Raw genomic sequence first — 18,070 nt, 5'->3', positions numbered from 1 at the left:
TTTCATCTCTGTATCCACAAAGGAGGAATGGGGGCCAAAATTTATTTCTGGTCCTGACTATATTAATGTTTCCCTTTCATATGTCCAGGAAACCTTAACTTGTGCGGTCGGTGCAATGTTACTTCTCATTTATGTTCCATAATAGAGATATCCTATATAATTAATTATTAGTATATCAGCACACATCTGTCTATGAGGTCAAATTGAGGTAAATAAGAGAATGTTTGAAAGTAAAAAAAAATGGTTGTAGAAGTTGTCAATTTTTGGATACAGTCTGCTACTGAGGAATTGCCCACCTGTTAGCACTCTCTCAGGTATATTACATAGATTGTACATGTGTGCAAGTTTTCTGTTTATGTTTAACATTCTATTTTATTTTCAGAATCCCATGTTGCAAACATTTTATATGTCAATTTGTTATCTATTAAGCCTACTGACATTTTAGGTAATAATAAATACCATTTAATAAACTAATAGGCATGTTTTTATGTTCTTGTTTTTTTTTAGAATGCTACATTAAAAGCAGATAAAGGTTTGATTACAGTAATTGTTTCAATTTAGTTTTGACTTCAGTTTGAGATTAGTCATTGAGTAACTAATAAGTAAAGGGTGGTTAATAGTGAGTGTGAAATAGTTTAATAATGTTTAGAGCTGGTTTTCTTTTAATGAACCCTTTCACACATTCCTAGGTGAGTATGGTTATGACAGCATCTCTAAAGTCACTAAATAAAATACTATATGTCCTTAAGACTGCAGCCCTTCAAGAAAGTGAATATAAATGTATCAGTTACATGGGACAGGATTCAAAATGTTATCCCTTATTTCTCAGGAAAACAGAATGTCCCTAGTTTTTTCAGACTTTGAATTCTATTCTATACAGTGCATCCGGAAAGTATTCACAGCGCTTCACTTTTTCCACATTTTTTTTAAGTTACAGCCTTATTCCAAAATGGAATAAATTATTTTTTTCCTCAAAATTCTACACACAATACCCCATAATGACAACATGTAAAAAGTTTTTTTGAGATTTTTGCAAATTAAATAAAAAAAAGAAATCACATGTACATAGGTATTCACAGCCTTTGCTCAATACTTTGTTGATTCACCTTTGGCAGCAATTACAGCCTGAAGTATTTTTGAATATGCTGCCAAAAGCTTGGCACACCTATCTTGGATGGTCGGATGGGAAGTGTCGGTGCACAGCAATTTTCAGATCTCTCCAGAGATGTTCCATCGGATTCAAGTCTGGGCTCTGCCTGGGCCACTCAAGGACATTCACAGAGTTGTCCTAAGCCACTCTTTTGATATCTTGGTTGTGTGCTTAAGGTCGATGTCTTGCTGAAAGATGAACATTCGCCCCAGTCTGAGGTCAAGAGTGCTCTGGAGCAGGTTTTCATCCAGGATGTCTCTGAACATTGCTGCATTCATCTTTTCCTCTAGCCTGACTAGTCTCCCAGTTACTTCTGCTGAAAAACATATCCACAGCATGATGCTGCCACCACCATGCTTCAATGTACAGATGGTATTGGCCTGGTGATGAGCGGTGCCTGGTTTTTCCCAAACATAATGCCTTGCATTCACGCCAAAGAGTTCAATCTTTGTCTCATCAGACCATAGAATTTTGTTTTTCATGGTCTGAGAGTCCTTTAGGTGTATTTTGGCAAACTCCAGGATGGCTGCCATGTCCTTTTTTACTAAGGAGTAGCTTCTGTCTGGCCACTTTACCATGCATGCCTGATTGGTGGATTCCTGCAGAGATGGTTGTCCTTTTGGAAGGTTCTCCTCTCCCCACAGAGGAATGCTGTAGCTCTGACAGAGTGACCATTGGGTTCTTGGTCACCTCCCTGACTAGGGCCCTTCTCATCCGATCGCTCAGTTTAGATGGCTGGCCAACTCTAGAAAGAGTCCAGGTGGTTCCGAACTTCTTCCATTTACAGATGATGGAGGCCATTGTGCTCATTGGGACCTTCAGAGCAGCAGATATTTTAATGTACCCTTCCCCAGATTTGAGCCTCAAGACAATCCTGTCTCGGAGGTCTACAAACAATTCCTTGGACTTCATGCTTGGTTTGTGCTATGACATGCACTGTAAAGTGTGGGACCTTATATAGACAGGTGTATGCCTTTCAAAATCATGTCCAATCAACTGAATTTACCACAGGTAGGAACATCTCAAGGATGATCAGTGGAAACAGGATGCACCTGAGCTCAATTTTGAACTGCATTGCAAAGGCTGTGAAAACTTATGTACATGTGATTTCTTCATTTTTTTTTTTTATTAAATTTGCAGAAATCTCAAAAAAAAAACTTTTTACACATTGTCATTATGGGGTATTGTGTATAGAATTTTGAGGACAAAAATGAATTTATTCCATTTTGGAATAAGGCTGTAAAATAACAAAATGTGGAAAAAGTGAAGCGCTGTGAATACTTTCCGGATGCACTGTATCTAGTGTAGCCCTAATTTCTCTGGAAATTAATTTTACACACATCTATTGCGTATATCATAGTGGTTTGTGGATTCTCCATGCTGATAGAAGATAGCTGGTTAAATGGCTTAGGGGCACATTTATTAATAATTGGATCCTAGTATGGGTAGGGAGTCTCAAGTTGTGTCAATAGGCAAGAATTTAGCCATACCTCAGATGTTCTATGAAGGGAAGAATATTGTAGCACAGTTTGCTTAATATAAGGCAGAGACATCAGGAACTTAGTGGAAGTGGGAGTATAAAGTAGATGCCCAAGCTGTGACAAAGGCATCTCAGGGTTATCTAGCAGTGAACACATTAATAAAAGAGCTTTTGAAATTAAGCTACATGTCATAGAGGAAAAAATGGCATACATGTCTGAGGCCTCAACACTCTACATTTTTTTTCCTGCCACTGCTGCAGACTATGACTTAGAAAAATAACTAGTCATGAAGAGTGTAGCCAATGATAGTGCTGCTAGAGTTTATTGAACAAAGCAGGTCAAAATGTCCTTGGCTACATTGCCTGCATTATATACTATCACTAAATTTATAATCTACAGCAGTTGAAGCCAAACTACAGCCTGCCCCTCTCCATCCATGATTCCTTCAGCACTCTGAACTCCAGAGGTAGCTTAGCTCTTTGAGTGGTAGAGTGGCCTGGTAATGTCACTGCCAGGCCAGTCCCCACTACACCTCATGGAGGGCAGTGGTGTGCAGATTGGTGGAAGAGGTAGTAGCAGAAACCAATGGGCAAGCTGCAGAGGACTTGGAGAGGTAAGTACAATAATGGGGGTTGAAAATCATGAAGGTACTATGGGCTGGCATTTAACTGGTGGACTATGGGCTGGCATTTAACAGTGGGGAATCTGGGCTGGCACATAATTGGGGGTATTCTTAGCAGGCACTGAGTGGGGGGACTTGAGGCTGGCTGGGCTGGCACATAAGGAAGAGCTCTGGACTGTTTCTTAATGGGGACTCTGGGTTGGCATAAAAGGAGGACTATGGGCTGGTAAATAAGAACATGAGGGGCTCTAAGCTAAAGAACTGAAAGACTCAGTCTGGCATAAAAAGGGGTGACTGAATGGGCTCTGTGTGGCATATTACAAACTGGGGATATTGCAGTGTGGCTTATTTATAGATTTGGGCATTATAATGTGACATACTATCTTTTGGGGGTATTACGAAGCAGAATATTAATTGGGGCATTACTATATGGTATATTACCAATTGAGGGTATTACTGTGTGGCATATTATGATTTGGGGACCCTGCTTTATAATATATAATAATATAATATTATGCATCGTATCACAGTGAGCAAAATTTAAATAAAACAATCCGTAAAAATATACTTAGTGTTTCTTAGAATAGAGGGAAGAATCCTTACTTAATTGTTGGGAGGCTAACTGCAAACAATATTTAGTGGCCATCCATCCAAAGTCATTTCATTAATAAGGTACTCCAATAAAAAAGTTTAGACACCCCTCATCTACAGTAATAGCTAGATCCTTATCCATCACAGATTTAACTATTAGTGTTCCAAAAAAATCAAGATGCCCCTTATTCTGATTACATATATATGACATGAATGATGATCCAACAAGAAGTATTTTAGAAGAAATAATGTAAAATAAAAAAAATAAATTATTTTAAAAGTGATAGTAGGCAGGTGTCCATAATTCTGTTAATATTTTGTGTGTAAGAAATACACATCCTCAAAATGATGGATAGCTCTAACATGTCATGGAAACATGTAATCACTATGCTAAAGGCTATTCAAAAGATCCCTCAACAAATGAAAACACTGACATGCAGGTGTATTGAAGTTATTGTCACACTTGAGCAATCACTTTAAATGTCATTTTTAATTATGCCATTAGAACACATTAACCTCTGTATATGCTCTGATGCATTTAATCTCGATTTAGTCACCACCACATATGTATTTCTTACAACTTTGCTTCATCAATTAATCCATTCCACAACAAACTACCATCCTATTCATAATACAATTCAAATATGAGTGAATTAAATGGCACTTAAACTGTCAAATAAGTTTGTGATCAGATACTCACATATACAGTCAGGTGCATAAATATTAGGACATTGACAGAATTTTCATATTTTGGCTTCTATTCACCACCACAATGGCTTTGAAATGAAACAAACAAGATGTGCTTTAACTGCAGACTTTCAGATTTAATTTGAGGGTAATTACATCCAAATCAGGTGAACAGTGTTGGAATTACAATGGTTTCTCTATGTGCCTCCCACTTTTTAAGGGGCCAAAAGTAATGGGACAAACTAAACAATCCTAAATCTAACTTTCACTTTTTAATACTTTGTTGCAAATCCTTTCCAGGCAATTACAGCCTGAAGTCTGGAACACATAGACATCACCAGACGCTGGGTTTCATCCCTGGTGATGCTCTGCCAGGCCTCTACTGCAAATTCCTTCAGTTCCTGCTTGTTCTTGGGGTAAAATGCATGCTCAATCGGATTCAGGTCAGGGGATTGACTTGGCCATTGCATAACATTTTGCAGTATGCTTCGGGTCATTGTCCATCTGCACTGTGAAGCGCCGTCCAATGAGTTCTGAAGCATGTGACTGAATATGAGCATATAATATTGCCCGAAACACTTCAGAATTCATTCTGCTGCTTTTGTCAGCAGTCACATCATCAATAAATACAAGGGAACCAGTTCCATTGGCAGCCATACATGCCCACACCATGACACTACCACCACCATGCTTCACTGATGAGGTGGTATGTTTTGGATCATGAGCAGTTCCTTTCCTTCTCCATACTCTTCTCTTCCCATCACTCTGGTACAAGTTGATCTTTGTCTCATCTCTCCATAGGATGTTGTTCCAGAACTGTAATGGCTTTTTTAGATGTTGTTTGGCAAACTCTAATCTGGTCTTCCTGTTTTTGAGGCTCACCAATGGTTTACATCTTGTGGTGAAAAATGTTCCAGAAATTGTTGGGGTGGCCCAGGTGGGCGATAGATAGCAGCAACTTGTAGAGAGAAAGGGGTAAAATTCCTGATAGAATGTAATTCAAAAGATGTAAATGTGAGTGATGGTACCTGTGGTAGAACTGTGTATATGAAAGATTGGGAGAGTAATATTCCTACCCCACCTCCTTTACAATTACCAGGCCTGGCGGTGTGTGAGAAGTGTAGGTCACCATGTGAGAGTGCAGCAGGGGAGACAGTGTCTGATTGTGTGAGCCATGTTTCTGTAATTGCCAGAAGGTTGAGGTTAGTTGAAATAAAGAGGGCATGGATGGATGTTAGCTTATTGCAGACAGATCGTGCATTCCATAAGGCACATTTTAGTGACTTGGAGGGTACAGGGAGGCACGCAATGTTTATGAGGTTAGCTGGATTTATAGTTCATTGTGGGTGTGGCAAGTGGGTTGGGCCTGGATTTGGTGATATGTCACCAGCTAATAGAAGCAGCAGGAGCAAAATATAAATATAGTTGTGGGATTTGTCTGAAAGTTTTTTATGCCGACAGGTTATTGTTATTGTCAGTGTTTATAGATAAGTTAAAAGCTCATGTGTGTTTGTAAGAGGAGAGTAGATTAATGAGGCAGCAATATGTACAGAAGGATGAGCTGCAGGGAGAGTAAAGGATGTAGTAGTCTTATAGGAGTATTCAATATGAAACGTTAACTTCATTGTCGAAGTTAACGTTTCATATTGGAGTTTTTACCTGCGTTAAAGTATTGGGCACGCGCCCGCTTATCCCCGTATTCAATATAAAATGAACGAAAACGGGAAACTCCGAAGTTGGATTTGCGTAAAGTTACAAATTTTTCCTTTAAAAAATTGTAAGACCCCCCTAAAGTTGTAAAAACATGGGGGAACACTATGGGTACCCCCATTTTAGCCTTTAAATGAAAGTCTGGGATTTAAATAGCCGCAGCAGGTGTTTTTTTCCCGACATTGAAGAAGTGTTGCAGAAGAGCACTTAGGTTATTTTTTTCATTTTTTTAAGTGGTCCCATCAAATTTGGGGTACATGAAAATGGGTACTAGCATATTTTTAAGTCCCTAAAGTAAATGTTTAAAAATTCTGCATTTGTGCACCTGCTGCTATAATTCTATTCTTCAAAACACCTGCCGCATACTTGCAGAATAGCCCTGAACCTATTTTCCTATTGTTATACAGTTTTTTCCCAATTTGTTTTTTTCACTCCAATTTTTTAATTATTTTTTGGGGTGTCCCTATATTTTTTAAAACTTTTTTTGACACAGTTCTATTTTAAATGTCATTCCCAGGGGTGCAGGCTATTTTTTTTAAGCCTGCACCCCTAAACCTCAATTCTGCACTATTTTTCGACACCTATTCAATGGTGAAAAGTTATCCCCGTTTGTTATCAAAGACTTTTCAAAACTGCGAGAAGTCTTTGAAATTGAATACGGTGTAATAGTAAAACCTGCGATAATGACGTCATACCTCTGATATTAACGCAAAAACGATGTTATCGCTCCCATATTGAATACCCCTATTTGAGATGATTCCATGGAGTGAGATAATTAAGAGAAGTTTTTGATACATTGTTTTTTCTCAAAACATTTGAAAATATACGAAACACAAACTACTGTTAAGTAATGATATTGTAATTACCTGGTCTTAGATGTTGTTCAACGTTTGTTCAACTGTTGTATAACTGTTACATAAATTACATTTGGTGTTCTAATACACTTAGTGCTTATAATACACGGCTGCCATTGTCATCCACGGCTGCCGCAATACTGATTCTAAATTTAAAGTAAGTCAGATTGAGACATGCTACAGCTGACGACAAATGCTCACTAATCAAAGGGGAAATTTAGCACTGGGTTTGAGTAAACACAAGCACTATCCTATAATAAACTAGGCACCAGTGAACAACATCCCCCACCCAGGTAATACCAATTACAATCAAGTCATTACATCTAAATGTTTGCTAACAGAGATAAATTCCATGAGGCAGAAATGTAAGTATGAATATGCAGCTTGAGACATTTTTAAAAACACAGCTGATCTAAGTGTTTGCAAGCAGTAGTATGAATATGCAGCTTGAGACTGGATTACATACGTTTTTTAAAAGCACTCTCATATTGAGAGTCGACAGCAACTGATTCCAAATGCAAATGTCACACCTAGAATCAACTCCAGACATTTTACCTGCTTAATTGATAATGAAATAACAAGGGAATAGCCCACACCTGTCCATGAAATAGCTTTTGAGTTGATAGTCCCATTACTTTTGGCCCCTTAAAAAGTGGGAGGCACATATAGAAACCGTTGAAATTCCTACACCGTTCACCTGATTTGGATGTAATTACCCTCAAATTAAATCTGAAAGTCTGCAGTTAAAGCACATCTTGTTTGTTTCATTTCAAAGCCATTGTAGTGGTGAATAGAGGCCAAAATATGAAAATTCTGTCAATGTCCCAATATTTATGCACCTGACTGTATGTCATTCAAATACACATGTAGAATTTGTTAATACAGGTTGAGTCTCCCATATCCAAAATGCTTGGGACCAGGGGTATTTTAGATAACGGAATTTTCCGTATTTTGGAATATTTGCATATCATAATGAAATATCTTGTGAATGGGACCCAAATATACACACAGAATGCATTGATGTGTTATATACACCTGATACACACAGCCTGCAGGTAATTTTATACAATATTTTCAATAATTTTGTGGGTCAAGCAAAGTTTGTGTACAGAAATGAAATTCATTTATGTTTCATATACACCTTATGCACACAGCCTGAAGGTAATTTTATACAATATTTTTAATAATTTGTGCCTTAGACAAAGTTTGTGTACATTAAACCATCAAAAATCAAAGGCTTCATTATCTCAGTCATGCCAAAATAATTCCGTATTTCGGAATATTCCGTATTTCGGAATATTTGGATATGGGAGACTCCACCTGTAAATGTTTGTAACTTAGGGCCTGATTCAGACCCACTCGCGAGCGCTGAGCGCTCGCAAGCGGGTCGATGTTGGCCCAGTGCGCATGCGCACGATGGAGCCGGCTCCGTCGTGCGCATACACGAGACCCGGATAGCAACAGGCAAACCGTCGCTCCGGGTCTCGTACCAAAGGTGGCGTGCTGTCAATGTTGAGTGACAGCACGCCCCCTTTGGTGGGCGTGCCGGGGGCATGGCTGCCCAGACGGAGGCATTCACATGGGAACGCCTACCGTCTGGGGCCGGCCCCACTGACATCACAAGTGGTCACCCACAGCTATACGAGCGGCCAGGAGGCCGCTCTAAAAATCAGGAAGGACGGCCCTGATTCAGAGCGAGCACTCTGTCAGCGCGTCCGGCTCTGAATCAGGGACTTAGTTTTATAGATAAAGGTATCTTTCAGAAATTTGAAGCATTATGTTTAAAATACATTAAATTGCATAAAAAAACATTTCATTACCTCTGTAGGATGGTAAGCACTTGATACAGTAATCATGACAGTTTTTTTTTTAAAGTATCCTCTTTATCAGATGTTGCTAACAGTTCCAGATGAAAAATGTTATACCTGTACCTTTGATCCTCTATTCCTGTGTCAACCTCAAAGAAGCTTACATTTATTTTTTCCAAATATCATATTAGAAATGTCATATCAAAACTATTCCCCCTATAGATTTATTCTCCACAATAGCTATACCTGGTTTTCTGTAATTTCTTGTTTTAAAATATGTGTTCTTTTCCTCCTTTTGTATTTACCTCTACTAAATAAAGTGGGAAATACCATATAAAAATGCTAGGCATTGTTTCAAATTAATTTATTTGCTTGATAATAAAGACCTTCTTATTAGTTACATTACTATTATCATTAATAATAATAATAATAATAATAATAATAATAATAATCTATTTCATGTATTTAATTGTACATTGTGCATTTAGGTTGGCCTAACTATTGCTGTCTTACATTAAGTGCATTAAATAGCAACATTGGGCTCTATTTACTAAGTGTCTGTGATAATTATCACTTTTACCCCAATTCACTAATAAAATTTCACAGGGGCAGCTGAGTGATACTTTAACCACTTTGCCAGCTAGTTGTGGAAGTCTTTTGGCACATGTGACCCAGCTTTCAGCTCCACTCTCAATAAAATAAAACTAGAAAAAAAGATGTTAAGAATAGAAAAAATTATTAGTTTCATATATTTCAGATTATAAAAAAGTTTTAATTACATAAAAAAATTCCTCTAAGGACTAGAGATGTGTGTGGACCCCTGTGTTTTGGTTTTGGCAAAACTACCCTCAAATTTTATTGTTTTGGCAAAATCACCTTCAAGTATTTTGGTTTGGATTCAGTTTTGGATTTCTTTAAAATCAAAATAAAAACATAATTTGATCCTGTTTACATGCAATCCAAAACCCGAGATTCAATTTTAAAACCAAGTTCCAAAAACTTACAGCAGATCTGAGCCAGAACTCGGCTCTGCTCAGATCCCCAAAAGTGATTTAAGCCAAGGCTTGATTCAACTCTGAACCCCAAGGTTTGGGTGTGTTAATTTTCCAGGAAAATCAAACCGCATAGCTCTACTAAGGACCTCTTTTATTGCCATCCCAAGATAATATAAGAAAAGTATTTTGTACTTGTATGACCATGATCCTTGCTAACTAGGCTTCCCCAGGCAAAGCAAAAACTCCCTTTAACAGCTATCACCAACCATTGGGCTTTATTAGATAGGAAGACATGATGTTTTCACCTGAGAAATAGACTCTCACTCTGACCAGACTGACCTCAAACAGGTTGTATCTTAATTTGACTGTGTCTGATAGCATTGACCAGCTACTTATACTGTCCAAAGTGTTGCACCATTTTTGCAGTGCTCTCTGCTAGCTAAGCTAGAGAAGAAACATTTATTAATAGGAATAGAATTTCTAATGCACTGCAGAATTTGTTGTGAACTTATTTTGTATTAGATATCACCAATGTTCTCCAGAGATCAACAGTAATCCTCACCAAACAATTAATCACTACAAATAAACAATTAATGAAACAATTAAGGCAAGTCATACATTCCATAATTCAATAGTCCAGTAGTTTTATCTGGTAACCTGGTACCACTACCTCAACTTACATCCATATACTGATTTTCCTCAGAACATAATTAGGGAGCAAGTTAAAAGCACTTTTAACATAAAAAACAGTACCATAGAGACATAAATAAAATAACTAAAAAACTGATTGTGTACGAGGAAGTAACTAACCATTACTTTACTCCTTTGCAGCAGCACTAAACCAGAGCTAGTGAAAATAACTAGCAATTCCCCAATTGAACACAGATGATCTTTATAAACTGAGGATTTAGAGTAGATGTATAGCCATGGCAAACTTCTGTTCACATAGCTAGCATAAGTGGCTTGTCCACTGTACTTTGCAGTGCCATAATGATATGTCTTAAATTACCTGTAAAAATTGGGATGAGAAATAGCTTAAACCAACTTCACTTGTGCTGTAGCTGGTAGCCAAGATAAGGTTTAATAGTGTTTTTTTAGCATATTATATATATATATATATATATATATATATATACATATTATATATATTATATATAACATACATTTATATATTTTTATTTAAAATGTGTGGTTTGTCTGTCCTGCAAACATTTAAGATAGTAAATCAAATAAAATGAAAATTATCATTGGTACATGAAGAATACAAATTTTGCTCACCTGGTGTAAAATTGTATTGTGCAGAAAACCCAAGAGATTCTAGTTCTCCATCAGCAAAAAATTTAATCCACAAGAATCTTCCACTTGATTTTATAAAAGGAGGGTTTTGTTGTCCACAGTAGCGCCCAATAATTGGAGAAAAGCCAAAGGGTCCATCTCTTACTTCAATATGGTCAAATTTACACTCCCATGAAGACTCTATGGCATATTTGTCATCAAAATGGAGTTCAATGCATTGTCTGGGGGCCGCTGTAAAAGAAACATAGCTCTAAAATACCACATTATTATAATTTCATGTATTCTATATTATTAATTCATTGTCAATACTGGTCTAAGTAATAATGTCCTTAAACAATTTTTATATATGACTGTTATTAGTTAAAATAACTGTATCTGCCCTCTAGTAAGGCAGTTCTAAAACACCACAGTACTGTATTATACTTTATTTATGAATGCAGAATGGTTTCTAAATAATAAAATATTAATATTTAATTGTCAGCTCTCAATACTTATGCAGGAATGACTATATACATTTTAGTGAGTGATTTTTCTATTTTAGAATTTTTATTAAAACAAAGACATTTTTGTGTGTTCCATGTTCCTCTGTTTTGATAAAATACATTCCCACCCTACAGTAGAAAAAAAACTTCAACATGAGTAGTAGCATGTTTACATTTTTGTTAAATTAATTTTAATTGTAAGGGCAGAATCAGGATCTGATGGGTGCATACGAATGTAAAATGGCACAATTGTAGAAGGTAGGTCCAAAAATGTGATTTGTGATTTTTTTTTTAATCGGAATATACACTGATGTAACAGCAACTGGTTGCAACCTTTTTACTGTTACATTGTGCAATAAATAACTATATATAAGTATTTTAGAGTATTTGAGTGTTTAATTCAAATGCCAGGCCTCTTAAATGATTAGCGTAAAAACTAATATATATTTATTTTTGAACTATGTCTTTTACGGATACAGATTTGTGTGTAGTCACAAACACATAATAGTTTCTGCAGCTGTGAGACATAGGAAAAAACTCTCAGTGATATCATATTTATACAATGGTTTAGTATCAGTGCCTGATTTGAGTTTGTTTGTAGGTCCGAAAAGCGGGCAGGTATAGTTTGTGCACACATTGGGGTCATCAGAACTCTAACTGTATGAAAGTACTGGTTACCTATCATTAGCGTTAAGAGAAATTACAGAAACATTTACATGTTTTGTGGTAGAAAAAAACATTGTGCAGATATAGGAAGATCTGGCAATAAAACATGTGAGTTTTGCTTTTGTTACACCATTCTTTGGAATATCCTCTTGCACTGTATTGTACATTTGCATTTTGCTGAATTTAAGGTCTGTACATAAATCTGAAATGATGGTGAGTTACTGTTTCTGCTGGCTGATGTGGCTGGGTTAAGCCTGGAAACCTAAAGCCGTATTCCAGGTGGCAATACAAGCAGAATATCATAGCTAAATGCAGAATGAGACAAATATACTGCAGAATAGTTTTGACATTTTCTGCCTGTCATATTTATTAGAAAGTAATTCTACTGTTGATCATGTTATGGCAAGAGCTGCATAATTCCATTTAAATATGACCTGATGCAGAGTTGGATGAAAATCAGCTGTATGTGCTCCTGCATTGTGTGCTTTGAAAATGAATGTGTATATTCGACCATATGCAGAGTAAAAGTCTTGCTTGTCGTCCTCATCATCATCATCAGTATGCACTTGCACAAGCCTTATAATGAGTGCAAAAAAAAGATCAGAAAACACTTATGTGCAACTCTGCATAGCCAGCAGTTACGATGCCAATGTCCAGTTACCATCCAGTTACGCCTCTTCAGTCATAAGTATAGATGTGATAGAAATGTGTCTGACTCTACATCAGTTCTGGAGCATGTGCAAAGCAAAAACACAATATATATATATATAACTCTGCATCAGCCATGAAATGTCCATTTATTTCACTGAGTCACATATAAGAAAGTTCAATAAAGGTTCAGTGCAAAAAGTAAACAAATAATATCAATATAATGCATATATCACTATCAAAAATATGTTTTAGTGTGTACTGTAAGTCTATAAAGATTGTTTCCCAATGGTCAGTGAGTGACAGGATTAGGAAAAAGAATGACTATATATCTAGAACATTTTATACAATATACTGGTGCATATGTACTAGATGGTGGACTGTGCAACACACACACACAGTCCACTAATTGTAATTAAATAATATAATATCTATATTCCATGTAATGCTATAGTTTATAACCCAGCCATAACAGAAAAGTTAAATTTCAAATTTGTTATTACCAAAATGATAAGTAAAGTTAATTTTTCATAAACAGAGAGAATTTTTTTCAGTAAATGTAAAGAGTGGATCTGTAAATAAAGATAAATACATCATATACTGTAAATGATGAATATAATTATGAATGAGTTCATACAACACACTGTGCTAAGAATGTATAATAAAACTAACATCTAATTGATCTATTCTACACTTAGGGCCTGATTCAGACCCTGTCGCTAGATGCGGCTGCTCGCTCCCAGCGGATTTGTTATGAAATACCGCCGGCCGGCAGCGCTGGAAACCCCGATCATGGATAGGTAAGTATTAACTAACCTAACCCCCTAACCCTCCTTAGGGATGCCTAACCCTAACCTCCCCCCCAAGTGCCTAACCCTAATCCCCCCTCTAAGTGCCTAACCCTAACCCCCCCTTCCCCGCTGCCTAAACCTAAGTCTCCCGGGGGGGTGCCTAACCGTAAGTCCCCCCGGGGAGCCTAACCCTAACCCTCCCTCCCCCTAGCATAACCCGAACCCTCCCGGGGGGGTGCCTAACCCTAAGTCCCCCCCGGGTGCCCTAAACCTAACCCTCCCCCCCATGGCTGTCTGCTCGCAGCACCCGGCATCCCTTCGATCGGGATGCCGGGCACCAGTCTCCCGGCGTTGGGGAAATGTCAGGCATCTACATCTAGACACTCGGCATTTCATCCGTCGCCGGGAAATGACAGTTGTATACCGATTGTATACCCTCCCAGCATATGGAAATTCAGCTAAGTGACGTCAAGGCAGCCGCTCACACGGCAAAACATAAGCATGCCCACTATGTCTTGGCAAATGATCACTTTGTGTTTACAGGCACCCACCAGCCTGTCTTTAGCCGCCCAGTAGTGTATGTCATCTCCAGGAAGTATATACAACCATCGGTACATCGGGTTCAATCAGATCTGACCGCAGTGCTTGTGGTTGACTGTACTCTACCGCAAGCACTGTGATCACTTCAGTGTATTATTCAACCAGGTGAGGTGTACTATGATGCTGCCTGTTAATTATGTACACCCCAGAAAGGCGTGAAAATACTCTGGCACGCCTGCGTCCGCAACTCCACTCCCCCTTTACTACTGGCCTGCCCCTGTTACCCACCCCAAATGGTCTCTCCTGTCACTCATTCCACTGGGCTGTCTTTGCAGGGCGAGCAAGCACATTCAATTGCTCATACTAGTTTGTGCACGCGCACTGCAAACTACACACATGCGCACATCAGCGAACATCATCTGCAAGGAGCAGCCGCTTGCTAGCGAGCAGGTCTGAATCAGGTCCTTAATACTTAGCAATGGTGCTACAGCGTTGTTACCCAGGGATCCCAGGCAATGCGGCAGGCATAGATCCAGAGGGATCCCGGCCCTGTCTGCACATGTTGCAGGGCACAGCATGGACCTAGGGTGATGGCAGTGGAGGATACAGTCCTCGGACACATCAGTGGATCACAGAAGCAGGCAGGCATTGTCCATTTAAATAAGTCAACTCCTGCGGCATTAGCATATTATTGCACAGCCGCTGTGAGCAAAGTCGCAGCGGCTGTGCAATACCGTACAACTCTGAATCAGACCCATAAGTCATCATTTCTCTGCAGGTTGTTTTAAACATTAAAAGAAATCAGCTGTTGTGGACAAAAGACCCCCTAATTCAATTAACATCTGTGTATTGTGAATCTGAAGGTAAGTTGTGAAAGTGAAAACCAAATAGCATTTTAAGAAAATTAATAAGATAGTTTATCGACATATATTTACAATAGGAAAAGACTACAAACTAATATCCAAATTCTTGGATACTGAAGTGAGGACTGTTGGATTTGTGAGGACCTGGAAGGTGCATGATATCACCCAGGCACTGCCTTGGCAAGGCTATTCCTCTGAACAGCATCAGAAGACATAGAAAACTTGTGAGGGAAGCCACAGAAAGGCCAACTATCTTTTTGCAGGAGGTACAGAGTTCAGTGGCTAAGACTGCATTGTAGGTCCACAGGTCAACAATATCAAGAGCTCTGCATATAACTGGTCTGTATGGGGGGTGCTAGAAAGAAGCCTTTACTGAAAGAAAACCACATCAATGCACATCTGGCGTTTGCCATAAAACATCAGACTGACCCAGCTAAAATGTAGGATAAGGTTTTGTGGTCAGGTGTACAAAAATGTATTTCTGGTCCCAATTCAAAATGCTATGTGTGGTGTAAACTTAACACTGCACATTCCTCAGCAAATAACATCCCAACAGTAAAGTATGGGGTTGGCAGTTGCATCATCATGTAGTGGGGATGCTTTTCCCAACTGGAGATTGGGAATCTTGTTAAAACTGAAGGGCTAATAAATGGTGCAAAATACAGGCATATAGAACAAGACAACCTGCTTCAGACTGCTAGAAAACTAAAGATTGGGATAAAGTTCATCTTTCAGCAAGATAGTGATCCCAATACCAAAGGTCAAAGCCAAACTAGACTAGTTAAATAACTAAAATGTTCTGCAATAGCCAAGTCAAAGTCCAGACCTCAATCCAATTGAGAATATGTGGCACTATTTAAAAATTGCAGTCTACAATCATTGGAGAATGGGTAAAAATTGCTCCCATACAGTGTGAAAACCTGGTAGTAACTTAGCCCAATAGATTAAAAGCTGTTATTGCAGCAAAGTGAGATTCTACCTAGTACTAGTCTGCAGGGGTTGAATATATATGCAAGCACAATTTTTCAGTTCTTATTAAAAAAAAATCAGCAGGTAAATAATGAATGATGAGTTTGAAAATTTACTTTGAGAACCTACTGGTTTGCAATAAAAATATGGGGACACATGTAATAGGGTAAGAGTTTAGAAAATGTGAGAGTTTAGCAGTAAACTATCACACTTTTTAAACTCAGCCAACGTAATAGAGTCCGAGAAGAAAGCAACAGAGCAAGCTCACATGTTTTTCAGACTCAAAAAACTCTCACGATTTAAACTCTCATTCAGATGTTTTCCCATTTTGAAGATAAAACTTGACCAATGCGAGAGATACTGCTAAACTCTCACATTTTCTAAACTCTCACCCTACTACATTTGTCCCATGGTCTGGAAGAATTTGTGTAAGTGTCCTTTGTAATTGAGACAAATCTATTGACTTTTTAGGGGGGTGAATACTTTTGCAAGCCGTACATTTATTCTATCTGTTCTTTTAGTGTTCTTCTTCTACTTTAAAGTTTTAATTATTTCTGAACACCTTCCTTTGTTACCCATATACTTGACAATTGCATTTCTGTTAATAATACTAATATCACTTTGCCTAAATAAAATCAATTATGCCTTGTTCTTATTTTGTCTTTGATCATCTCAAGGTCCAATGGTTTCTACCATAGAAAACATCTTTTAAATGTGGCTCTAACTTTCTAAAGACACAACAAAAATACTAAAGCACATACTTGTCACCACCTTGTTTGAATATTGTAATGGTCTTCTCATTATTAAGATGTTAATGCCACAATCAAATTTTGCCCCCTTTAAATATATTTTTAGTAGGGTAACTCATTTTAGTAAAGCCTCTGGATTAATGTTTCTTCCAGGTATATGTTTAGAAATAAATTTCTCCTGTAAAGACCTTCATTTTTCAGCTGCCAATCTCACCTCTCATCTCCATTTTCCTGTTTATATTGTCCATTTATTCAAAAAGTGTTCTACAGTATATCATACATTTTTTGTCACCTGTCAGTTGATGCTTTCTGTGTTGTCCCTACATTTTATAATGATTTTCCTCATATTACCACTCTACCATATTCTCCCCTAAACTTTATATGTTGATAGCACACTTTGGGGTACAGTAAATGCGGAACTGTCCGATATTTTAAAGTAACAGTTATTTAACAGGCAAAATCACCCTGGTTTTGCCTGTTAAATAACTGCTACTTTAAAACTTCGGGCAGTCCCGCACAGGATTTGCCTATGTCAGAACTCCACATCCTATTGCATTTACACATTCTTTTGAGATATATAACATTCCCTTTCTAATGTGTTCTCTCCTTAATTGCAATTTTACTGCTAGAATTGTGTGCCACACTTATGAATCAGGAAAAATGGGCTTATTTATATTGTATAGTACAAATGTATCAATTTAACCACTTTTTTTAAAAGAAATTTTACTGAGCATAAACAAAGGAAAACATAAACATAGGCGGGGTAGGGATAGAAGTGGCAGCTGAGGCATATAAGGCTTGCACAGTTAACAATTATTTATCCACCTTAAACATGAATAGTAGCATCCCTACATTCTATTGTTTGGGGGAAAAAAGCAATTTACTGTACATTACACCTGCTAACACTTTAAAATCAATCCGTTAAATAACATTAGCTTATAACTTCATCAAACATACAGATGTAGCCACGCTCATCTATGCAGCGATGCGAGCGAATCGCGGCATGGATGGCACGACTAGCGTGCCCATGGCTATGGCATTTGCGTGCGTACACACGCACACACCATAGACTTCAATGGGGTAATCGCCAATTGCGAGCACTCACAGCCTGGCGATTGCTGCATTATGCCGCATTGCGTGCGCACGTGCGGGCGCATCACGGCAACGA

The 18,070-nt window shown here is 38.0% G+C and overlaps 1 protein-coding gene across 2 annotated transcripts in view; it reads right to left on the bottom strand.

The window, feature by feature from the left end:
* The window catches only part of NETO1 (neuropilin and tolloid like 1), a 180,478-nt gene that overhangs the window by 131,870 nt on the left and 30,538 nt on the right, over positions 1-18,070 (bottom strand). For both annotated transcript variants that reach the window (XM_088475984.1, XM_088475985.1), the window contains exon 4: positions 11,177-11,425. In XM_088475984.1, the coding sequence (XP_088332110.1) occupies positions 11,177-11,425 (249 nt within the window). The remainder of the gene's footprint in view (positions 1-11,176; positions 11,426-18,070) is intronic.

This window comes from Taudactylus pleione, unplaced genomic scaffold (assembly GCF_031769625.1).
Source record: "Taudactylus pleione unplaced genomic scaffold, aTauple2 ptg000179l, whole genome shotgun sequence".
Taxonomy (NCBI): domain Eukaryota; kingdom Metazoa; phylum Chordata; class Amphibia; order Anura; family Myobatrachidae; genus Taudactylus; species Taudactylus pleione.
This window is presented reverse-complemented; position numbering and strand designations above follow the sequence as displayed.